This window comes from Gymnodraco acuticeps, unplaced genomic scaffold (assembly GCF_902827175.1).
Source record: "Gymnodraco acuticeps unplaced genomic scaffold, fGymAcu1.1, whole genome shotgun sequence".
NCBI classification, from domain to species: Eukaryota; Metazoa; Chordata; class Actinopteri; order Perciformes; family Bathydraconidae; genus Gymnodraco; species Gymnodraco acuticeps.
In genome coordinates, this window is record NW_022989877.1 from 306,774 (window position 1) to 333,225 (window position 26,452).

Genomic DNA, 26,452 nt, shown 5'->3' on the forward strand with positions numbered 1-26,452 from the left:
TTAAGCTTGTTCAGAAAGTTGTGTAAACATTGATGTCTTCATGAGACATATTTGAAAAACACGTACATTTCTAATGTTAGGACACAATATCAGGTCTTATACCAACAATCAATTAAAAGAAAACATGTTTAAATGCTTGCTAAAAGTGAACATCCTGGTATATTTCATGTATTTTGTAGATGACACTGTGCTGCAGTTCGTACATGTGATTTATGCGGCTTTCACACCAGCGCTTTTCCCTTTCTAGCTCCGAGCTAGAGCTTTTCTGGTTCAGCTCCGGTTTCCCTTTTCTGCTCCCGCTCTGTTCACACCGCCCAGCACCCGACTGGTGCTGCCGCTGCTGCGTCATGACGTCACCGTTTACATCACTGATTTGCTCTCCAACGGCGTTACGGCGCTCACAACAACAACAACAACAACAGCAACAACAACGGGGAACTGCGTCGGGTCGATGATCGTGTTGCTTTTAATCACACGAAGCCAGAATAAATTGAATAATGACTTCTCCAACCTTATACTTTGCTCCAGAGTGCCGTGGTTCATTGTTTATTAATGTGTTTCTGAGGCATTTACCGACCGCTGCAGTGTTGGCTGCTCTTCCACAGGAGTTTATTCTCCCGTTAGCTCCCGGTTAGCTCACACTGCAGCGGCCACTCTAAAGTATTCACTGTCCGACTCACACAAGCAGCTGATACATATCCCCAGTTCCTCATAGCCTAAGTGAATGTGTCCGGAGCTAAGAGGCGGCGCCGCTGCGGTGTGAACAGGAAAAACCGGCACTTTTCAGGCTCCAGCTCCGAGCCGGAGCTGAAAACGCGTTGGTGTGAAAGGGGCATTACACATAGTTCAATCAGGACCCACTGCAGAATGAGCACTTCATAAATGGCCATATTCAATACTGAATATTTCTCGCACCACTGCAAGGCCTTTGCAGTTTTCTATTTAGCAGCTGTGTGAAGAGAAAGGCCAGCATGCATGCATGTAGTTCAAAGGTTCTCCCAGCAGAGCACGATCATCTGCTTCACTTTTGCCCCTTTCACACCAATGGTTCCAGGTCCGGTTCGGAGCTAGAGCCTGATAAGCACCGGTTTCTCCTGTTCACACCGCAGCGGAGCCGGCACTTTTCCCCGAAAACCGGTTCTTACCAAGCTCCAAAAAATGGTCGGTCAAGAAGCAAGAACCGCATATGTCACACTTACGACGGAGGCAGGGGCGGGATCAACCTGAGCAATAACAATTTATGGCGAGTACGGCAAATAAAAGTTGTAACAAGCAGTAGCGCTGAGCAAAGTGACTACAACGCAACCACACACTTTTTAAAGTCAGGCAACACTAACCAGGCTTAGTGTGATTCTGTTTATTTGTACCTTACTCTGACCATCCGTTCGCTGTCATTGATCATTGTGGAGAACAGGCAGACGTTTTGTTTTGTATTATAGCAGCTATCGGATGGAATCAATAGCTACATGTGCAGCACAGGTTGCCACGTCCGACTATCACAAGTAGAATCATAATGAAAACTACGCCGGTAAAATGTGCCTGTAGAAAACGGCTTTCTGCGTATGCCGTTTGGACTTAAGAATGCAGCTCAGTCCTTTCAGCGGCTGATGGATTCGGCGCTCAGAGACATGCCATTCATCTTCGTTTATTTAGATGACATCCTCGTCGCCAGCTCCTCCTCTGAGGAGCACCAGGCACATCTCCGGGACCTTTTTACGAGGCTCAACCAACACGGCCTGATTATCAACCCGGCGAAGTGTCAGCTCGGGTTGTCCTCCATCCACTTCCTCGGACATCTCATCAACAAAGATGGAGCCCCCTTGTCCTCGCCTGCGACCCCGCCCTCCTCGGCCCCTGTGGTCCTTACGTCCTTCCTCCCGGCGTGAGGATTTTGACTATGGGTGAATTCTGGGGGGGCTTGTGTGGTGGGTTTACATAATTCACCCACGGAACTATGTGTGGGGGTATTGCTCCGCACGGACCTTTGAGTTAACAGGACTTCCTGTTTTAGCTGGTTAGTTTTCCCGGGCTTGTGTTTGTTTACATACTGTTTTCATGTGGAATAAACTACTAGCTTTGTCCTTTGACACACCGCCTCCGACTCACGTCTCTCGGCACTACAAGGGAATTGTTGTTCAACTAAAAACCGAGACTATATTACCAGTATGCACAAAAACAAAACAAAGTGTCATTTATGAGAATATTACAGAATCTTTGTAGGATGTCATGGAAGATAAAATACTATAAAGTATAAAATCAGCTCGCCATAAACCCGTAATCCCATGGGTGTCACAGAAAAGTAGGCTAAACTGCCAGATGAATATTGGTGTGACATTTTGATTGGACTGTAACTTAAATACCAATTAAATTCAATAAATAAACTAAGACCTGACTGAGAGAGTCTTCACTTATATTGGCCTTATAATGCAGTTTCTTTTTATGAATAGGAGTATGGGAAATATACATGGGCATAGAAATGTGGTGTTTTTTAGCCAACACATGGTCTGTGTGAGGCAGACACGCCCCCTAAAATCCATGGGCTGTTTGAGTACAGTTAAACTTAAATTTAAGCAAGAGATTAAAGGTGCTTCCTCGTGTAAACAATCAATCCCTTTATCATGTAAGGTTTATCAGTAACATCGTTGGACTTGTAGCTCCAATAAATACGGGAGACATCAGTGTGTACGGGTCAAAGTATGTCTGCCAGGGGTCATCACCTTGGACACACCTATCAGTGATTGATTAAACTGTACTCACAAGTAATTTGAACTGAATTCCTACAATGGAAGACACACTCAGAGCATTTATTTAAAGAGGATATTATTAGGCTCATTTTCAGGTTCATATCAGTATTTAGTGTCTCTGTGACATGTCTCCATGCTTTAATGTTCAAAAAGCTCTTTATTTATCTCATACTGCCTGTATGCACCTCTTTTCACCCTCCGTCTGAAACCAGAGACCAGTCTGCAGTCTGATTGGTTAGCTGACCACCTCTGTTGTGATTGGTCAACCGCTTAGAGATGTCCCACCCCTTAGCCTATCACTAAATGTGTGATACGAGTGTGTCCTTTAAGTGTCCCAGTAATAGCCCTATGAGTGAGCATGCACACAACCATTGAGATTGTGAAATCTTACAAATACCTGGGTGTTCATCTGAACAATAAACTGGACTGGACTGATAATTCTGCTGCTCTGTACAAGAAGGGACAGAGCAGACTCTTTCTGCTGAGGAGACTGAGGTCTTTCGGGATGGAGGGGGCACTCCTTCAGACTTTTTACGACTCTGTTGTGGCATCAGCCATTTTCTATTTTGCTGTCCTCCCTGCTGGACAATATGTCCCACCCCCTCCAGGACAGTCACTGTGCAGCTCCTTCAGCGACAGGCTGCTGCACCCCTGCTGTCTCACGGAGAGATACCACAGGTCCTTCCTTCCTGCAGCGGTCAGACTGTACAACCAGCACAGCCCCTAGTAGACCCTCCCTCCCCTACACACACCACAACACAGACTATACAACCCCTTGCTGCTAAATACCAATCAACTATGTGCTATATGTGCAATATATGCCGTTAATAACTGTAATTTATACCTGGCTGCTAAATCCTTAGAATCGTTGCAAGGTGTGTTTTTTGCATTTTGTAAATTGTGTAACTTGCTGCTGTTAAATACCATCAAACTATGTGCAATATGTGCTATATGTGCAATATACATTATTATATACATATGCCATTAATAACTGTATACGCATCTCTGCTTGTCGAGCGGACATCTCTCAGTGGATGTCTGTTCACCACCTCAAGCTCAACCTTGACAAGACTGAACTGCTTTTCCTTCCGGGAAAAGATTGTCCCACTCTTGACCTAACAATCAACATCGGCACCTCTATTGTTTCCCCGACTCAGACTGCAAGGAATCTGGGTGTGACCCTAGATAACAACCTGTCCTTCACTGCAAACATCGCTGCTACAACCCGTTGCTGCAGATACACGCTTTACAACATCAGGAAGATACGTCCCCAGCTGACACAGAAAGCGACGCAGGTTCTGGTCCAGGCTCTCGTCATCTCACGCCTAGACTACTGCAACTCCCTCCTGGCTGGTCTACCTGCAAGTGCCATCCGACATCTGCAGCTCATCCAGAATGCAGCGGCTCGTCTGGTCTTCAACCTTCCTACATTCTCCCACACCACTCCGCTCCTCTGCTCCCTCCACTGGCTTCCGGTAACTGCTAGAATCCACTTCAAGACAATGGTACTTGCTTACCATGCTGCAAATGGATCTGTTCCTTCCTACATCCAGGACATGGTTAAACCGTACACCCCAGCACGTGCACTCCGCTCTGCATCAGCCAAACGGCTCGCTGCACCCGCACTGCGAGGGGGACCCAAGTTCCCATCAGCAAAAACACGTGGGTTTGCTGTCCTGGCTCCAAGATGGTGGAATGAGCTCCCCATTGACATCAGGACAGCAGAAAGCTTACACACCTTCCGGCGCAGACTGAAAACTCATCTCTTTCGACTCCACTTCGAGCGATAGAACTATTAACAAAGCACTTATATACTAATAAAGGACTGGATTATCTAAAGCCAGTTGAGTAGCACTTGAAATGTTTTAGCTCAATGAAACCTGATGTGCTTATATGATTCTGTTTTCTTCAAGTTTGTATTTTGAAAAGTATTTTTTTTAACTTTTATTTTTTTATTATATTTGTTATTATATCATAACTTAGTACTTTTTTTAACATATGTAACATTAGCCCTTGTGTTATGTTCACATTTCGCACCCTTTGGTAATGTTCGGGTCAAATTGACCGGGGACATATTTCAGGGTTAAAAAAAAATACAGAACTAAATTCAACATGCACAATTCCTTATATATATTGTCTTCAACTCATTCCCCAACAATATAAATGAAATATATGATTAGTTTTTGAAAATACTCTTTGCTAGATCAAATTTAACAATGGAAGTGTCCATCGTTTTTTGTGATAAAAATATAATTTATGTTAAAAAAAACTAGGTTTACATTTTACTCATACTTTTCTAGGACTAATGTAAATGAAACATTTTTTCATTAATGTTTATTATTTTTAATCTGTCATATAATAATCAAAGCCCTGAAGGAAATAAAGCAATTTAACAGCAATTGAAACACAAGAACCACAGCCAAAAGTATTTGGCTGTGAAATATAGAGGGAATGAAACATCCATATAAATGACATAGAACAGATATAAACACAAAGCAAATAAAAACAATTAACAGTCACTATTCATAAAATACGAAAAATATATTGATGAAGTGACGCTGCAGAAAATCATGTGAGTCAATGGGAAAGTCCGTTTAGGAAACACATGATGTACAGAATACACAGATGTACTTGTGACAGTTGCTGCATGTAAACTCTGTGGCTGGCTGTGGGGGTCCTTGAGCAGCTTGAGCTTCCAGCAGCTGGTTCTGAGTCAAAGTCATCTTCCAATTCGCTGTCAAATTCTGAGTTTACCTCCACATTATCCTCATCTTCAGAAATGTGTTCTTTTAAATTACATTACATGACACTTGTTAGACGCTTTTATCCAAAGCGACTTAGATACTCAATACTGTAGGCAATCCCCACAGGAGCAATTTGGGGTGAAGTGTCTCAGGGACACAACGACATGCTGACTGCAGTGGGGTTTGAACCTGTGACTCCCTGATCGGAACACCAACACACAACCCACTGTACCAAACGCCTCCCCTGTTCTTCTAATGCATTCCACTCACTCTCATCCATTATTAGCTCCAAGGCTCACTGAGCAGAATATCTTTTGGCCATTTTGCAGGTAGATAATTGTAGTTCTGCACTATACACTGTAATGTGAGGTTATGTCTCTGTTTAGTCCCTCCTCCGGCGTGCATGTGCGAGGGGGGACAGTGCGAGAAAATGTAAAATGTTTATACATTTCTGGAAGATCTAAAATGTTTATAATGTTCTAGGATAGTTTTGTGTACACACTACAAAGGGTAAAGATCAAGGGAAAACAGGATCAAACAGCTTCTCTATGCATACGTGTGTGTGTGTGTGTTGCTGTGTGTTTTTCTCTGTCTGTCCTGTATCCGGGTCAGATTGACCTCTTATGAAGGACATAAATGCGGGTGGGCATTTTTTCATAAGTGGAAAAAAATAAAAACAATTCCACATGTCCTTCACAATAAATAAGCCCCGGCCATTGAGTTTCAGGTTGAAAGAAAATATCCTTATATTTTTTTTTATTCATTGAAAATGGAAATCGGGTCAATTTGACCCGAACACCACACAAGGGGCTGTCTGTGGCTCTTTCCTGCTGTAACGATGCAAATTACCCCTCTGTGGGACTAATAAAGGTATTCTGATTCTGAACCAACATTCTATTAGCATTCCTCCAAGTTATGCTGTACTTAGTATATATTTTTTTGTACAAATGTTAAAAGAAACCCATATTTTTTCATGTAGCCATGTTTTGTTTGTATGCCGGTCTAAAAAAAACGTAATAGCACAAAATAAAAATGTATTAAAAAAGCCTTTCACTGGTTCAAAGTGCCAAATCCCTTCACTTGAATTGGGAAATATCTGCAGGTTTCACTAACAGGTTGACAAAGGGAAGGCATGTGGAAAAGATAGATAAGGAGGATAGGTTTATAAGGAGAGAAATAGAGAATTCTACTTTCGCTGTTTGCTTTTCTGTTATGAAGTTGAATAATACACTTAGATACGGTTTACAGGTTACCACTAAGGCCACTAAAGTGACCAACAACAAAAGAGCCTAAAATGAAACTATGTTATATCCCAGCACAGATCTGATATACAAGTATCCAACTATCAGACTTTTTATCTCTTACCTTGCTTGCTGGTGTGTCAAATTATCGGGGAGTGGATTTTTTATCAGCTGCACTTTGCCTAGATGATCTGGGCAAAGTGCATCCTGCATGTTGTGCATTTTCACAAACGGCTGATCTGCATCCATTCAAATGAACTCTGGAATAGACTCTAATAAAGGTAATTTTTTACATTTCACGCTCAGCAGTTTTGGTCAATAATGTTGTTCCTAGTATAATTTAGAGTTGGTGAGAGTCCAGGTGTTCTGCTGTAGTCCACAAGTTTGGTTGATATGCCCCGAGCCTGTTTCTCAGGTCTCAGGCTCGAAAATGACATTCTCAAAACAAATGACTATATCTTCATTTCTAAAAGGGGTAAATGCATAATCTTTTTTCTCAAAGCAATGATAAACCTGTGAGTTGGATGTAAAAGAGTCAGAATCAATATAGATTTTTTTTTTTTTAAAAGTCAATTCAGATTGAACATTGTAAAGACATTTTTATTATAGTGTCCGTCAAAAAACAACAACATTACTTATAGTGAAAACCACCCTTGAATGATGCAACAAGTCCTCCAACTCATACGACCAAATATGTTGTTTGTTCAAGCGCTTAATACGTCCTATAATTACGTTTTAAAGTGTTCGCCCTCTAGTGCTCCCGTTGAATGCAAACGTTACAGATGGTCGTTTATTCACCCCTCTCTGTAAAATCATAAATTGTAGGATAGTTTGGCCATTAAAATGCTTTTTGATTAGATTTCTAGCGAGAAGTGTATATTGTACTTTTAGAATCCACGTCCAGTCGATATGTAGGATCTATTCTTTCACACACAGTGACGTCACGAGCTACCCACAATGCAACGCGCGCCATATATATATATTAGGGCTGTCAAGTTAATAACGCGTTAACGCAAAAAAAAATTAACGCCACTAATTATTTTAACGCGATTAACGCATGTGTATTTTTTTTCCTCGGCCGCCCCGTAGTTTCAGAGCGCATCGAGTTTAAAATACCATCTACAAGCTGATGCTGACAGCCCCGCTCCTGCCGCCCGCTTGTGGCAGACCACACTCCCACGCTCACCGGCAGGCACCGACTGGCTATTGGGAGGACCGGGAGGGTGTGTGTATGTGTGGCTCGAGCGAGAGACCTTACGTGCATTGTTGTTGTTAGCATCTGGTGCTAGCTAGCTGCGCTAATGGATAGAAGGAGCTGTTTAAATGAAAACAGAGGAGCGACATTTCGCCACAACTGCGCCGAGCACTTGACTTTATCCAGGCAGCCAGACAGTGGGACATTGTACGAAAAGTCAGCACACTCAGCACGGATAGTGCGCAACATGATTGCAGCGTCCAGGCAGCTCCCGTTCGAGCATATTGGGGCGGTTTTGGCGCAGTGGTTAGAGCGTTGGTCATCAGATCAAGGGGCGTTGGTGAACTCCAGTTCGAATCCCGCCTCGGCCGCCACTGCGTCAGGCCGTTGTGTCCTTGGGCAAGACACTTTACCCGCATTTGCTCCTCTGGGTAATGTCCGCAGTAATGACTCTTACATGTCTAATATGTGTAATGTGTGCTTTGAGCACCTGTAAAAGCGCTCTAATAAAAAATGTAATGCATTATTATTATTATATGCCTTGAGTTGCACATAGCTCCAACGATCACACACACACACACCATTTGTATTGTATTGTATTGAGGTGAATATTTGTAATGTTCAGAGGTTGTTCATGAGAATATTTGTCATTGTTCAAATGATAATAAAAATTAGCATAAAGCATATTTATCATGCCAATGTGGTATTTTAGAGTTGACTATATTGATTAAGGCAATAGACTATGATATTCTGGTTGCACCTCGCATGAAATGGCGAATACCGGAAGTACGGTGTCGCCCTCGGCCCAAAACCCGTATGTGTGTGTGAAAGAATAGTTTGATAGATATTACGAAGATGATTTGAGGTCTGCGGCAGCCTCCATGTAAAGTTACGGGTTGAAAACAGTATTTCCGGTCTCGACGTTTTCATAATAAAACCAATGATCAAATAATTTAACAGTGATATCTGCAGTACTCATCAACTAAAAAACATCAGTTTATCCTTGTTAATTATACGATATTTATTGGTTTAAATTGTGTACAATGCTTTTGTGTTTTTCCCATAGGTTTTTCTCTTTCGATTCTGAGAGACACCTTTCTTTTTTCAGGTTTTGATAGGCTAAAACATCGCCGCAATGCATGTTGGGATATGGTGTTTATCCGATATGAAATCGGAAAAACATTTTTTTTTTAAATAAAATAATACTTTATTCCGAGTGTTCTTGCTTTTCTCTTTGGAAGTCATCACATAACGGCATTGTAATACACGGTTCGGCTGCATTAAATATTACATATCTGCCGTAGTTCTGTATTTATAGAGCCCTGATCAGAAGACCTTTTGACAAACTGGAAGAAATGCCGCCAAAACTGAATACGTGACGTGGATCATAAATATATTAGCAATTAAACGACATCTTCCATTTATTTTCTCACAATACGTCTCCTTACAGTATCAACACTAATTTGGCTGACATTTATATTTGATCCAATTGGTAGATAGGTTATATTTACCATAACGGTGCACAGCTGATAGAAAGGGATTTTTTTGTAGTTTTGACTGTTTAAGGTACAGGTTCATGGTACAATGCATAAGCTTCAAATCGAGAAACTGAAACTGTATTTTCCTTTACCGTTCTGTTTTAATTTCACAATAAAGTTAATAGTCATATTATGTTTGATATTATTAAGTTTTATTAACTACACCACTGTTTTTTTAACCCGCGCCGCCTAGTGGTTAAAGCACGTTATTGAATTCTGTTGTTGAATAAGTTTTATTTGATGAAAACATTTAAATATTAAGAGTAGCCTACATACAAAATTGAAAATATCAAGAAGATACTGTAGTGATCTCTACAATAAAACAGTTTAGTGCAGGACGTCCAAAGATATTAACAGGAGGATGTGCAAAACAGACAAACTAATAAGGCTTTATTTAATTACTTTAAGTTAAGTCTTCTTTTGAATAAGAAAACAGAGACTTGTGTTTTGTTTCGGTAAAAATGGTTCTTATCCTGTTAGCTGAGTTCCTTCCAGTTAAGTGGGTATGACACATTAATAGGTTGTTAAATGTTAAGAAGCCCTCAGACGCTGTTTCTTGCAAGATTGCTTTATGTTGTCCTAGTATCATTTAGAGTTGGAGAGAGTCCAGGTGATTTGAAGCCGTCCACAAGTTTGGCTTATATGTGATCAAATTTAAACTGTCTAGTTTAGCCCGTCAACTTGTTCCTGATTAAGTTATTTGTGCCTGCATTGTGAGTTTTTAAGCGTATGATACGTTAAAGAAGATTAAAAGCTAAAGTGCTCATTACTGAAGCTCTCAGGGTTGAGCGAAGCAGGCAGGACCCAAACGCAGATTTAACAGGAAATACCTTTATTTAAAGCAGGGGTGGGGAACCTTTTTCCTCTCAAGGGCCATTTCAATTTTTTCAACATCCTCCGAGGGCCGTACAAATTATTGACGTCTGCTTAAAAATACTAAAATCACAGCCCATTAATTTGGCCTTTCTTTCATTCTGTGCAAAGAAAAAGCAACCTCTCAATCCAGATATTTTACCATGATTCGCGCATGCATGCACGTGCACGGTTGTGGCATGACCATCAAAACAGAAAGATAAGGACACAAGATGTGTGCAATTTAGTTTCCTATCCATGTGAACATGATTTAAGTGGGGGGGGGGGGACGTAACCTCCTCTAGTGGGGTCCGGGGGCATGCTCCCCCGGGAAGATTTTTTTTTTAAATATTGAAGTTAAAAGCATCAATCTGGTGCACGTTGAGAGCAACATTAGTAGATCTATGATACATCTCTCAACACCCATATGAAACAGAACTGTAAGCAGATTTTCTTTTTCTTTATGGATATTTTACAAATCACTCTCCTTTTAAACTGTATTCTTGTTTATTAATAACAACTTTTTTTTACTGTCATATAGTATTTTATACCCTGTTTACTTTATTCTCTTATTTTTTTATAACTATAATGATCATATAAAGATGTGCCTTTACCTCACTGGTTGGAGAAAAAGCTTCTTATATTCGTTAGCATAGCTAGCTAACCAGATGCTAATAACAACAAAGTTATTGACTGTATGATCAGTATGACAGATGAACAGATCGCCACTGGGCTTTCAACTAAAGACACAGACACGCAAAAACTGCGGCATGTGTACGGCTCCTTATGGGTACTGACATTTGTGAAGTCCCGGCCCGGAGCGGCGTTCTGGTGCTCTGCTCTCCGGCTGCTCTAAACCCCTGTCAGACGAGACATATACCACGTGATGACACGTTAGGCTCGTGTTGTGTTCACGGACCCTGACCTTGGCCAGGAAAAACAGGCACTCGCTTGTTTAATTATTTTGCGGTCTAGATTTCTTAATTTTTTTTCTTTTTTGCATGTGTTACCTCGAGGATCGTATCAAATTGTCTCGCCCGGGTGCCGGAGGTTCCCCACCCCTGATTTAAAGGCTACAAGAAAATACAGAGCTCTTCCCCGTGAACAGTCAAAAACAAACAAGGATCTCACAAAGACTAACAGAAAACGCAGAAACTAAATGCACACAGGACTAATGAAACAAACAAGACACAGGTGAGGGGGGAGGAGAAAACACAGGGGCACAAGGTGAACACAATCAGGTAATCAGGTAGGGAACACACAGACAGGAAACCAAAGACAGATCTAGACAAAACACAACACAGACAGATCGTGACAGAAGCAATCTGATCTCTATCATAAAAAAGATCATACATGTCTCCGATAAAGCCATCTTTGTAACATCTAAAGGCGTAAAGTCCATGATGTATAGACCCATGACCTTAACTGAATGAAAGCACAGTTTGAAATGTCTTTAACAAATTGATGGTATGGCCTCCTGGTTGCAGGGATGATGAAAGGAAAGACTAAGTGGAAGGTGTTTTTGGAGGTTGTAAGTACTCTGCAAGCGGTATCAACCTTTCTCTTCTTAGGTAAGATCCCACCACACAAACACTTTGTATCAAATGACACTGGAAAGTTGGTCAAATGTATTAGATCATGTTAATTCACGAGGGTCTCACTGCATTTGTAAAGTACACTCATATCAATATTCCAATGACTGTATATAGACTATTCTGCACTGTTTCTATTATATTCTATTTACTTGTACTATCTTATCTGTTGTATTGTGTTGCACTGTTGGAGGAGCATAACCACACTGTAGCTATGCACACATGACAATAAAAGCCTTGAAACCTCTGTTTTCACACTGCTAATCTATGAATGTCTTGTACCTCCAACATGTGGACGATGCCTCTCCAGGAGTGGCCAGCACCCTCTTGATGTTTTACCTCATGTTCACCTCTCTGTGGCCGATCCCCACGCTGTACTTCGTCTGGCAGGTGGTGGACTGGCACACCCCTGAGAGAGGTAAAGGAAATAAAACCATTCAATACCCACGGACATGAAAGTTTAGTTTATTTGTTTATAGTGTCGTGGACAGTCTCCATTTATCAACTGTCACAAAGAACAGTAAATGGGGCAGCTTTAGCCGACATTGCTAATTTCCAGTTGTTGTCCCCGGTCAGATGATAATAGACACCTTTTTAAAATCACAATACATCAACGGCATTAGTTATAAAGAAAGGATGAAAGACAAGTAGATAGAGGCGAAAGGGTAAAAGAGAACAATGAAATGCAAACAACACACGTTACTACATACTATAGCACATCACATCACATGACAGAAACGAGGGGCACATGATCAAAGTACCCTCTTTGTTAGCTGTTCCTCAATGTCATACTTATAACAAGGATATTTTATAATAAAGGAGTGACAAAATAAAGCAGATATAATAATAATAAGACTAACATAATATTGCAGTTTAATTGTATTGTATAATAAATATATTGTTTACAGTTAGAGTGTAGTATTGAAATGTCACACTCTGTCTCTGAGATTTCTAATGTCTCCACCAGGGGGCAGGAAAACAACATTTTTGAGGAACTGGAGGGCCTGGGATCACCTCAGGGACTTTTTCCCAATCAAAGTAAGTTTATATTCATATAAATCTGATTTGATTACAATATGTTGGACGTGACAGTGAATCCATGTGTCCCACCATTACTATTTCCAAACAAAAACATCCTTGACCTTAAAGTTAATATTGGAATTGTCTGCTTTGATTCTTTATATATTACATTATATTTCACAAGAGCAATTAACCATAAAGACACAAATTCAGAACAAGAAAATAAGCCATTTATTGTAAGTGCTGGTGCATTAGTTTCAAATGAGCATTCATGACTAAATTGTTGTGACATACATCTATAAGACAAGATCAACATTTTCCTTTGTAATGAGCATGTACTTTTTAAATCTCTAATTCAGGTTCAGAATTCAAGATTCAAGGCTTTATTGTCATACAACTGAAGTCACAGGCTTCTCCAACAGTGCAACATGAATAGTACACAAAACAAATAAAACAGATCAAATAGTGCAAGAGAATGTTGTGAGATGTGCAAGAAAATACAAATGCAGGTTGTATTTGGTTTTAAAGGTCCCCTATTATACTATTTTTCATCAATATATAATAGGTCTCAGATATATCCAAAACATGTCTCTGAAGTGTTTGGCTCCAAATACCAAACAGATCATTGCAGCATTACCCATAATTCCCTCTGTTTCAGCCCTGTTTCCAAAGTGCTGATTCTCTGTCTGTTACTTTAGATGAAAATAAGGAGCAACGCCCCTCTGAGAGGTATCTGGTTAAAAAGAACACAAGAGTTCATCAGAACTCTTCAGTTCTGATGAACTAAAGAGTAGATCGCGTTCACACCGGAATAAATCCCTGAGGGAGGATTAGGCAAATGAAGCCGCTGATGTCACTTTTTCTTCTTCTGCTTTGGGTTTATTGGCAGGCCACAAACAACTTCACAGCGTATACTGCCACCCGGAGTCCCCGGCCGGAAGTCCCCGGAGTTGGGGACTGGCTTCAGAGTAAATCACCAGAACGCCGACACCTCCTCATCTCCACCGTTCCCATGTTTTATTTTGTGTTGCCATAAGTTAGTCTCCCTGCGTTTCTGCGCTGGGCTAATGCTAATGCCAGATAAATAAAATGGCGGCTTCACAAAACTTTTTGGGAGTTTTACGGGGCGTGGTTTGTAATCCGCCCAGCCAATCAGAAATAGGAACCTTTTTCTCCCATGAAAGTACCTGCTCTCTAGCAGGGACTGAAAAGGGGGTAAAAAGGTTCTCATGAACTAAATTCTAGTTCCGCACATTTTCTGAACTATATCGGAACTATAGTGGGAAAAGTACTCCGGTGTGAAAGCGCCTCTAGGAGGAGATTCAGGTGATAAGGTGGGGGGTTATGACATCATAAAGTGGCCAAAATTTGATCAGCTAATTTTCAGACAGGTTTTTATATAAATGGATCAGGACAAAAAGAGAGAATCTTTTTTCTTGAAACTTTCAGAATCTCTTTACACAGACATGAAAAAGTGGATTTTGCATAATAGGTGACCTTTAAAGTCTCTGTTCATCCTAACTTTTCTTGCTCAGTTGGTGAAGACAGCCGAGCTGAATCCAGACAAGAACTACATTGTTGGTATTCACCCGCACGGCATCATGAGTCTCGGGGCGTTCACCTGCTTCAGCACCGAGAGCTGCGGCTTCAAGGAGCTGTTTCCTGGGCTGAGATCCACCCTGTTGGTGCTGGCCGGCCTTTTTAGGCTTCCACTCTTCAGGGAATATGCCATGTTTCTAGGTATTTATGTTCAACTAAAGGAAGTTTTTGAGACTGCAGTGCCAGTGGCGGTTCTAGACCAATTGTACTGACAAAGACAGTATAAAATAATTTTGTAAAATGAACATAAAATACAGTAATTGCCATTTGTTTTTGTAAAGGTATTTGTTTTGGTAAATTTAACTTACAGTCCTTTGTTTCAGTAGTTTTTTTCATTTAGAGTATTTGTTTTAGTAACTTTAAGTGACAATTTAATTAAAAAACATAAACAGTATTTGCTTTTATAAGGTAATGTACAGGTTAATCTCCACTTTACATCCGGGTCTCTGATTTGACTTAGTTCCAATAAATCGTAATATTGTAACCTTTTTGTTGGAGGGGGGCCACAGGGGGGTTCCTGGTCAGTGTTACGGGGGCACTGGCTCCTGTTGGCCCCTCTCCTAGAACCGCCCCTGGACTGCACACGGAAAGGAAGAACATCCATAGTTATTACTGTCTTACTTTGTGTGATCAGGTATTCTTCCAGTCAGCAAGAAGAGCCTCACGCACCTCCTCACCAACAGAGGGAAGGGGAACGCAGTGTTGATCTTGGTCGGCGGCGCTGCGGAGTCGCTGTTCTCGGGTCCTGGAGTCAACACCCTGGTGATGAGGCAGAGGAAGGGCTTCGTCAGGGTGGCCCTGGAGTTTGGGTGAGAGGAAACACACTTTAAATACTAGCAGTGGTGGTTCTGAAACAATTTACAACACGGCCAACGACTGCTAACTAACTTAAAGGTCACCTATTATGCAAAATCCACTTTTTCATGTCTTGTATACATCAACATGTGTCCCCTCTATGTAAAGAGATTCTGAAAGTTTCAGGAAGAAAGATTCTCTCTCTTTTTGTCCTGATCCATTTATATAAAAACCTGTCTGAAAATGAGCTGATCAGATTTTGGCCACAGTATGATGTCATAACGATTTTTTGGCTTCTATAACCATTAGCCAATCACCAACCAAGGTAACCCCCCCCCACCCCCCCCCCCCCCCCCTTATCACCTGAATCTCCTCCTAGAGCACCAATAGCAGTACTTTGCCGTACTTAGTTCCCAGCACTTAGTACCCCAATGGAGCCGATCGCGTTCACACCGGAATAAGTCCCTGAGGGAAGATTACGCAAATGATCTTTTTTTTGTGTTGCCATAAGTTATTCTCTCTCCGTTGGTGCGCGGGACTAATGCTAATAATGCTAATGCAAGCAAATACAATGGCGGCTTCAAAAACCTTTCAGAGTTTTACGGGGCGTGGTTTGCAATCCGCCCAGCCAATCAGAAATTGGAACTTTTTTTCTGCCCTGGAAAGTACCACCTCTCTCGCACTAAAAAGGGGGTAAAAGTTCTCATGAACTAAGTTCTCTTTTTGGTGTGAACGCAAAATCCCAGGAACTATCGGAACTAAACGGGAAAAGTACGGGGAAAAGTACTCCGATGTGAAAGCGACTATTGTGTTCTTTTTAACCAAATATCTCTCAGAGGGGCGTGGGGAGTGGCTCCTTATTTTCATCTAAAGTAACAGATAGAGAATCAGCACTTTTGAAACAGGGCTGAAACAGAGGGGATTATGAGATGCTGCAATGATCTGTTTGGTGCCAAACACTTCAGAAACATGTTTTGGATATATCTGAGAACTATAATATATTGGTGAAAAACAGTATAATAGGGGACCTTTAAAACCAGCACTGGTGGTTCTGAAACAATTTACTACACCGCCAACGACTGAAACTAGGTAGACACAGTGGCGTTTCTATATGTGCAAAAGTGGTGGGGCACAAACAACTTAGATGTCTATAAGCTTCTGCAGTGAGGTTCATGGCTGGCGAGGCACTGACTCTTCAGGTTTACAAATATTATATTTTGACCTAAATCAAAATATAATAATATTTTCAAAAGCTTTTTTTGTCTGATGCTTCAATTAATTTGATCAGACAGTTCAACAGAAGGATACCCAACAAATGTAATTTTATAATTTAAATATTTAATTGTTCTCTCTTAGTAAGATCCCATTTTCAATAAAATTGTGGTCTTACCTTGACTTGAAGATGAAGTCCATTTGCCTGTCCTTCTGGACAAAAATCTCTATTACTTTTTTGGAAAAGTCCTCCCTATCTTCTTGTAGTTTCAAAAGTCTATCATAAATCTAATCGATAGATTTATGATTCGAAAATGATAAAAGTAGGATATTATCCGGCTGAACAAAACGTGCATTTATCTAACAGCTACGTTTCCCACAGATCTTATTTGGAGCTATTTTCTAAAATCCTATGGAGAAATCTCATTGCTTTTTTGTGGAGGGAAGCCATGCACAGCTTACTTCCTGGTTTTAGGACGCGTCGCTCTCCTCCTCTTCACACACCACACTTTTCGCGGCACACGTACTTACAGCCAATCAGCTCTGAATTATGTGAGATGACGTATGGTGGGGATGGCAGCACTATGCCCCTATGGTCATTATTTTTTGCCACACACATTAAATAGGAAAATACTCTGAGCATGATCAGTGTAGTTTTTACAGTCACCGTTCACTTAGACAGTGAGAGGGAGGGGCAGGATCGGGTTTTGTCCCACATGGCTCTAAACAGCTCAATAGGCACACACTGTAGACACTAATTAGAAGAAGACATACTAAAACAGCAATGTACAGACGAATCAGATGATTAAACATGATCATAAAATATATTTTATATATATATTAATTAATTTTTTGCATTTTGTTGTAATCATTATTTTAATACTTTCTGCTGACACTAGGTGGAGCTGTGCCCCACCTGCCCCTAATGACCAGTCGCCACTGGGTAGACAGCTTCCTAACTTAAAATGGCGGCAGCACTTATCAATGTTTTATGTTACTGTCCAAGTCTGTTCTCATTTTCACTCATTAACCCAACAAGTCCTCCAACTCATACGACCAAATGGGCCGATTGTTCAGGCCCTTATTACGACCAAATTTGTCGTTTGTTCAAGCACTTAATACGTCCTATAATTACGTTTTAAAGTTATCGCCCTCTAGTGCTCCCGTTGAATACTAGCGTTACAGATGGTCGTTTATTCACAAATAACCCTCTCTGTAAAATCCAAAATTGTAGGATAGTTTGGCCATTAAAACGCTTTTTGATTTGATTTGAGGTTTTGATAGGCTAAAACATTGATTGTTTTAGTCGCAATGCATGTTGGGATATGGTGTTTTTGCGATATGAAATCGGAAAAACATTTTTTTTAAATAAAATAATACTTTATTCCGAGTGTTCTTGCTTTTCTCTTTGGAAGTCATCACATAACGGCATTGTAATACACGGTTCGGCTGCATTAAATATTACACATCTGCCGTAGATAAAACTGAATATGTGACGTGGATCATAAATATATTAGCAATTAAACAACATCTTCCATTTCTTTTCACACAATACGTCTCCTTGCAGTATCAACACTAATTCGGCTGACATTTATATTTGATCCAATTGGTAGATAGGTTATATTTACCCCATAACGGTGCACAGCTGATAGAAAGGGATTTTTTTGTAGTTTTTAAAGATATTATTTACTGAACTACCTTTCCAACTCCTCATGCAGTTGACTGTTACAGGTCTATACAGGTTCATGGTACAATGCATAAGCTTCAAATCGAGAAACTGAAACTGTATTTTCCTTTAGCGTTCTGTTTTAATTTCACAATAAAGTTAATAGTCATATTATGTTTGATATTATTATGTTTTATTAACTACACCACTGGTTTTTTAAACCGCACCTCCTAGTGGTTAAAGCATGTTATTGAATTTTGTTGTTGAATAAGTTTTATTTGATGAACACATTTAAATATTAAGAGTAACCTACATACAAAATTGGGGGAAAGTAGAAGGCATGATAGAAATATAGAATATAAAATATCAAGAAGATACTGTAGTGATCTCTACAATAAAACAGTTTAGTGCAGGACGAAGATATTAACAGGAGGATGTGCAAAACAGACAAACTAATAAGGCTTTATTTAAACATTAAAGAATAGAGGGTTGTGTTTTCTGACACTTGGTGAGTTTCCTGACACACCGGGGACACATATTCATGTATAAAAGACGTACAAGAGTGCATTTTGCATGATAGGTCCCCTTTAAGGTCTTCTTTTGAATAAGAAAAAAACGTTGGGGTTATCCACAGATAAATATGAAGTCTGACAAAGTAATTATCGTTCAATATATGCATAGTTTATTTTGGCACTTCAATCACCTTCCATGAATTTGACTCAGGTGTAACTAAAGTCTGATTTAAGGGTTGTTTATATTTCACATCATTAATCAGAATCTGAAAAGTAACTAAAATAAATGTAGTGGAGTAAAAATACCAGGTTAACGTCTGAATTGTAGTGGAGTAGAACAAAGTAGTATGCTGCTGTAACAAAAACATTTCCCAACTTGGGATCGATAAAGTATATCTTATCTTATCTTATCTTAAGATGATCGATGGCTACTGTTTGTAGATGTATGTGCATTAATAAACAAGGCAAGTCAGGCTGTGTCTCAACGCCGTGTATTCACACTGAGCAGGCAATCATACAACGGAGGGATATTACGTGAGGCAGATATATATAACACAGGCACAATACGTCCACAGGGTGGAGCTGCAACCTAGCCTAAACCACCCTGTAACATCTCCCTTCCTTTTGTTAAGTAACAACACAGGATCAATACTGCCATTAAACTGTTGACCTTCAATCAAAACATTAATCAAATGATTTCAACAACAAATAGTGCACATAGCAGAGACACTTCAATAATAGCCGGATCCGAACACATCAGCAATAAACTCAGAACAATCAATCACATTTGTTTTACAATCTCTCCACTTCCTTTTTTTTTTTTTTTCACATCTTTATCGTCCATGTGTGTTTGAGTGCGCACAGTCCAAGTGTGTGTGTGTGTGTGTGACCTAGAGGTCAAGTCTGTCAGGAGGTCTAATCAGCCGTCCGCTCCGGGAGAAAGCCCGGCCCTGTAACTCAAGGCATGGTGTATCCCCAGTCTGCGGGGAAGACCGCGACAACCCCGGGGGTGATGGCCTTGGAGACTCCTTGGGGACGCCGACGACCTCTCTGGCGCTCCCCCCACTCGCAGGCTGCTCCGGGGCCGATTCTGGGAGAACTGACGGCTGGAGAAGGGCCGCCTCTGCTGGTCGAAGATCAACCCTGTTGCGCCGATACGTGGTCCCCTCCACACCGACCAGATAGGACCGCAGTCCCAACTGCTGAAGGCACACACCTCTCCTCCATCGGCCCGTCCTGTCTCCTGGGAGTGGCTTCATCCGTATGGGCTGGCCGACGTTCAGCTCCGGCAGATCTGTCATATATCAGCTTTGCTGCTTGATGTTTCATTTTCAGCTTGTCAGGAACACCCATGACGACCTGAGGCACCAGTAGCTGGTCGGCCACAGGGAGAAGGGTTCTCAGTCTCCGCGACATAAGCCGCTGTGCTGGGCTGCAATGCATACCCTCAGTGGGCGTATTTCTCCAATGCAATATGGCCCTCCAAGGGTCCTCTTTGGCACGGTCTGCCCTTCTGCACAGGCTCTTTACAATTTTCACTGCTGACTCTGCTTTGCCGTTAGCCTTTGGGTGCCTCGGTGAGGACATGACATGCTCAAAACCCCACTCTCTCGCAAACGCCCGGAACTCTCCACCGGCAAACTGGCCTCCACCATCAGAAATGGCCCTGTCTGGGACACCGTAGCGTGCAAACTGTGCCTTGCATCTATGGATCGTGGTGTCTGCTGATAGGTCAGGGAGCAGGTCGATCTCCCAAAAGTCAGAATAATGGTCCACCACGAGCAAGAAGTTCTGTGCTGCGTAGCTGTAGGAAGCGGACCTCATTCACTCGGAACTGCAGCTTTTTCAGGCCCAGTCTCAGTTTTACTTCCCTGCATCTGTCCATCAGAGCGATGAGGTTTGTGTCATGGTCGCGATTGGCCGCATCCTCTGTGTCCCCGCAGCCGACTATAAGGATATCATCGGCTATGGGCTCAATCCCTGTCAAGCCAGCCAGCAGCTCATGCTGCTTCCTTTGATACAGCTCCGGGGCAACTGACACACCGAAAGGGAGTTTCAGCCAGCGTTTCCTACCCCACGGTGTCCAGAATGTTGTCATCAGGCTGCTTTTTTCATCCAAGCGGCACTAAAGGAATGCATCACGTGCATCCACCAGGGTGAATATACGTGCCTTCGGCAGCTTATACAACACGTCATATAAAGTGGGCATAAGGTAGTGGGACCGTTTCAGAGCACGGTTGAGAGGCTTTGGGTCAATGCATAGTCTCAATTTGTCTGGCTTTTTCACTATGACTAGATTGCTAATCCAGTCCGTGGGTTGAGTGACTGTGGTCAAGTGTCCCTCCTCTTCATATCGATCAAGCTGAGCCTTAACAGCTGCTTTGAGGGCCACTGGAACGTTCCTGGGAGCACACTGCACCGGTGCCACAGTGCTGTCCAGCTCAAAGTGAATAACACCGGGCAGAGACTCAACAGGGTGGGGAACACGTCGTGGTAGGTGCTGACCAGACACTCCTTGGTCAGGTCTCCCTTCCTGCAGTGCTCCACCTTATTCAGCTCTTCAGGAATGGTGAAGCGTATCAGACCAAGTCTCTCACATGTCTCACCCGAAAGCAAGGGCCTCTGGCCAGTATGCACAATCTCAAAGTCCAGTCTGTGCGTCTTACCCCTAATGACGCATTGTGTGCTGTACACACCTAATGAGCTCATCCACTCACTGTTGTATAGTTTTAATCTGGTGAGACTCTTCAGAAGAGGTGTTCTAGGCGCCAGTCTCGTCTTGTCCTTGATGCTCATCACATTGCAAGTCGCTCCAGAGTCGAGCTGGCACCTCTGAACCCCACTTTGCAGTGGCAGGTTGACAAACCACTTTTTACCTCGAGTGTTCACTGTTCACAGCCCCCACGCTCTCCGCTGTGTACACGTCTCTCTCATCGCTGTCCTCCAGTTCCCCTGGCAACGGGTCATCCACAGCATTCAACTGGCGTGCCTGCTGGCCTCTTTTCATGCATATTTTTGCAAAATGGTTAGCAGTGCCACACGAGCGGCATGATTTACCAAAAGCAGGGCACAGGTCCCGCCCACGCTTGTACCGTGTGCCACAGTAGTTGCATTCGCCAGCGTCTCTCATGCTCTGTGGTTGTGCAGATGTGTTGGTGGACTCGGATGGCCTGCTGGCAGACCTCCGTCCATATCGCTGTCCTTGTGTGGCATTAACGCTGTCCCCAGGTCCAGAGCTGCCCAGTGACATGGTTTTTAACTTGCTGTCCATGACCTCGGCTGCAAGGCAAATTTGAATGGCCTCGTCCAATTTAAGGTCCTTTTCCCTTAGTAAGCGACGTCTAGCACCCTCGTCAGTTATCCCGAGAACAAGCCTGTCCCTTATGAGTTCATCTTTTATAGCTCCATATTCACAAGAGGCAGCCTTTTCCCTCAGCCTGGTAGGAAACGCATCCAAGAGCTCTCCATCCTCTTGTTTAAGGTTGCCAAAAACGTACCTCTCAAAGATTACGTTCTTTGCGGGTGTGAAGTATTGCTCCAGTGCCACCAGTATAGCACCCGCATCTTTTTGTTGGTCCGCGGTGAGTCCCAGGTTGTGTTTGTAAACATGTCGGCAGTCGTTCCCCATTAGCCTCCTGAGCGCAGCTGCTTGTACCGGCTTTACTTTCTCGCTGAGACCGGTCGCAAGCAGATAATCCTCAAATTCTGCTCGAAAGCTCACCCAGTTGCCGTGGATGTCCCCCGCCATCTTCATAGGCTCCGGAGGTGGGATGCTGGATGCCATTGTTCCAACGTGACGCTAACAGGCTAACTGAAACTGCTAAACCTCACCAAAACAAATAAACGCACTCTGTCTCAGCGACGGACAGTAGCATGCAATCCACAGCTGGGTCCTATTTGAGCTTCTGACACCTTGTTTGTAGATGTATGTGCATTAATAAACAAGGCAAGTCAGGCTGTGCCTCAACGCCGTGTATTCACACTGAGCAGGCAATCATACAACGGAGGGATATTAAGTGAGGCAGATATATATAACACAGGCACAATACGTCCACAGGGAGCTGCAACCTAGCCTAAACCACCCTGTAACAGCTACTGCCATATTTGCAAAATGTGCCTCCGAACCTTGAAAAGTGCATGTTTCAGGCTTATCAATGAACAACAGGAGGGGTCACAGACACAAGACCAGCTGTTAAATAAAGCTCTTCTGACCTTAGGTGTCATGTGGGTATATTAATTCACCCATTTATTAATTATATGTTTTAAACTTGACACTGTGTTTCGTATCCCCTAAACCTCCAGGGTGTACACAGTTTAATACTGGCAACTTCTAATTGTGGGAAATACGAAAACGTCTTATAAAGAGACGTGCCATCGAACATGTTGTGAAACACACAATAGCCAGTATGTGTAGTTCTGGGGGGGGGGGGGGGGGGGAGGGAAACTGCCGTGTTTCCATTCCATTTCATGGAGCTGTTTGACGCTCAGCGTAACATTGTTGCACTGCCACTCCAACATCCAATCACAGGGCTTGATGACTAATCACGGGGTTTGTAAAGCAAGGCGGATGTTGTAGTCCCAAACGATAGCTGGGGATTCTGGGTAGTGTAGTGTCTTCGGGAACTGTAGTGTCTAAACTCAGAAAAAAATATTTGTTTCTCTGAATCGAAGGTTAAAAACACAAAAGCATTGTACACAATTTAAACCAATCAATATTGTGTAATTAACAAGGAGAAACTGATGTTTTTTAGTGGATGAGTAATGCAGATATCACTGTGTAATCATTTGACAGTGAGGGGAATATATCCGGTTTTATTATGAAAACTTCGAGACCGGAAAAAACTGTTTTCACCCACGCTAACTTTACATGGAAGCTGCATACACGTTATCCTGGCGAGACCTCAAATCATCTTCGTAATATCTATCAAACTATAGATCCTACACATCGACTGGACGTGGATTCTAAGAGTACAATATACACTTCTCGCCAGAAATCGAATCAAAAAGCATTTTAATGGCCAAACTATTCCACCATTTAGGATTTTCCAGAGAGGGTTATTTGTGAATAAACGTCCCTCCGGAGCGTTTGCAATGAACGGGCCGGGAGCATGTTGTTTCTTACACGACCACTACAGGTGTAAGAAACAACATACACTTTAAAACGTGTCTCTGGGTCAGAATAAGGGCATGAACAATCGGCCTATATGGTCGTTTTTTGTAGGAGGACAGGCTGCATTAACCAGTCCTCAATCATGAAGAGACAATACCGTGTTCCTGTTAGTGTTTACTTCCTGTCTGTCTTCTTCTATTTATATATCTGACGTCCAGCACACCTTTTTCTCACAGTTTGACAGTAATGTGACCTCTGATGATCTTCCACAGGGCTGATCTGGTGCCAGCTTACGCATTTGGGGAGAACGAGCTCTTTAAGCAGGTGGTTTTCTCAGAAGGCAGCTTCAGGCGGAGGTTACAGGAACTGTTTAAAAAGATCATGGGTTTCGCCCCGTGTCTATTTGTTGGAGAGCACATGGGTATCCTGCCTTACAGGATTCCCATCACAACTGTTGGTGAGTATTTCATCTTTCTGTTCATAAACATGGTGGTAGTTTTTTTTATTCTAACGCTCTGGCTTCTTTCAGTGGGAAGTCCAATCTCAGTGCCGAAGCACATCAAAGCCACCGAGGAGGAGGTGGACCACTTTCATAAGCTTTACATGGAGGCCCTCTCCAAGTTATTCCATGAACACAAGGTCAGCTGTGGACTCTCTGCAAACCACGAGCTTCGGATCATCTAGAAAATTAACTTTGAAATGTAATAGCTGATACTCTTAAACAATATTGATCCTGCAGGTGTTCTTGTTCATCCTGTGAATGTATGACTGTAGCTTTTGAAGATATCATGTGAATATGTGCCTTTGATTATTCAAATGTGAAGTCCATTAAGGACTGCAGATTGAAATGAGCTAAAATCTGGCATAATTCATCTCTTCTCTTTTCTGAGATTGATGTATTTGTATTCATGGTCCGTCCTTGTTGAAATAAATACATAATATCTGATTAAGCATGTTCAGAAAACATTGATGTCTTCATGAGACATATTTGAAAAACACGTACATTTCTAATGTTAGGACACAATATCCGGTCTTATACCAACAATCAATTAAAAGAAAACATGTTTAAATGATTGCTAAAAGTGAACATCCTGGTATATTTCATGTATTTTGTAGATGACACTGTGCTGCAGTTCATACCTGTGACTTACCAACACATTCTCACTCCCAACTCGGCCTATGTTGACGTTATGTCAGGGTCCCTGTCGTCACTTTCCAACGCAAGGGGGGCCCTTTAGCGTCGAGTTTCAACCATCAGGGAGTCCCATTGACTTGCATAGAGCTCCCTGAACGTTGGCAATAGACGAGTTGGGATCGCGGCAAAATGCTCTCCGCAGATCTATTCTCACAGCGTTTATCAACCTTTTTCTTACTCAATATCAAGCCACACTTATTGTGTTTACTTCTTTATTTTAATTGAATAATTTCGGACTTTTGTTGCTGTCAGTTATGGGGAGAGTAGGGGCTCAGAATACTGAAATCTGTATTGTTTCATCGTTTTTTCCTTCTAATTTTGTATTATTTTCTAAACCACACACTGTTATTTACTCAACAATAAGACACAATCATCCTTGTGTTTATTTGTTTGATTGTATAATGTCGGACTTTTGGAGTCCGTCAGGACCGACAGGCGGAGCAGCTCCTTCGAACACAGGAAGCTGTATTTTCTAAATAAGAGTTCATTTTAATATTATGTTTGATAATATATTTTGTATTAACTAGACCACTGGGTCATGTTAAGACCATCTTTTCTGTTGGTTTGGTGTAACAAATATAAAAACAATATATGTGTGGATAAAAAAAAATACATCCATCATAAACTAAACTGGAAATAGCAGTATAGTGGTTAAAGCACGTTATTGAATTGTTGTGTTGATGCGTTATATTTGATGAAAACATAAAAATATTAAGAATACATACTTTCATAGGGAGAAGGTCAATGATAGAAATATAGAATATACAATATCAAGAAGATACTGTAAAGGTTAACTAACCCTAAGCCTAATTAGGCTTTATTCAAACATTAAAGACTACTTTTGGTTAAGGTCTTCTTTTGAATAAGAAAAAAGCTTTGGGGGTATCAACAGATAAATATTAAGTCTGACAAAGTACTTAACGTCTAATATATTGCATAATTTGTTTTGGCACTTGACAATCAACTTTCCTGCAATGTTAACTATGTTGAAGCACTTATTTTAACTGATATTATACATATTTATTAAACTCTTATAAGATGTTTGTAGATAGTATAAGAAATGTGCAGAATACGACAGTTCAATGGTGGAAGTACACACATATTGATAGATGTCTTGTAATGCACTGTTGAGGAACCTGCGACCCAAGTTTTTCATCTCCGACCTTGTCAGGTATTGAACATTCAATAAATAAAGAACACAGAATTATTAAATATAAAACAAAGAATTTGTGTGATTATACTAAATGATTTACAAATAAACACCACTGCATATTTACAACTGTTACACATGCTGCTGTAACGAAAACATTTCCAACTTGGGATCAATAAAGTATCTTATCTTAAGATGATCGATGGCTACTGCCATATTTGCAAAATGTGCCTCTGAACCTTGACAAGTGCATGTTTCAGGCTTATCAATTAACAACAGGAGGGGTC

The 26,452-nt window shown here is 41.6% G+C and overlaps 1 protein-coding gene across 1 annotated transcript; it reads left to right on the forward strand.

Annotated features, from left to right (window-relative positions):
- Positions 1 to 6,920: 6,920 nt before the first annotated feature.
- LOC117534113 (2-acylglycerol O-acyltransferase 3-like) lies at positions 6,921 to 24,786 on the forward strand. The gene is made up of 8 exons (XM_034198174.1): positions 6,921 to 7,010; positions 11,802 to 11,885; positions 12,217 to 12,324; positions 12,874 to 12,944; positions 14,462 to 14,666; positions 15,160 to 15,334; positions 24,093 to 24,277; positions 24,350 to 24,786. The coding sequence occupies exons 1-8, from the start codon at positions 6,983 to 6,985 to the stop codon at positions 24,502 to 24,504; spliced, it is 1,011 nt and encodes a 336-aa protein (XP_034054065.1). The 5' UTR covers positions 6,921 to 6,982; the 3' UTR covers positions 24,505 to 24,786.
- The last annotated feature ends 1,666 nt before the right edge of the window (positions 24,787 to 26,452 follow it).

Bases quoted from the DNA above. Each gene is read 5' to 3' on its own strand.
- LOC117534113 (XM_034198174.1), top strand. From the start codon at position 6,983: ATGAACTCTGGAATAGACTCTAATAAAG. The intron at 15,335-24,092 runs GTGAGAGGAAAC...GATCTTCCACAG, and splicing joins AGGGTGGCCCTGGAGTTTGG to GGCTGATCTGGTGCCAGCTT. The intron at 24,278-24,349 runs GTGAGTATTTCA...GGCTTCTTTCAG, and splicing joins GATTCCCATCACAACTGTTG to TGGGAAGTCCAATCTCAGTG.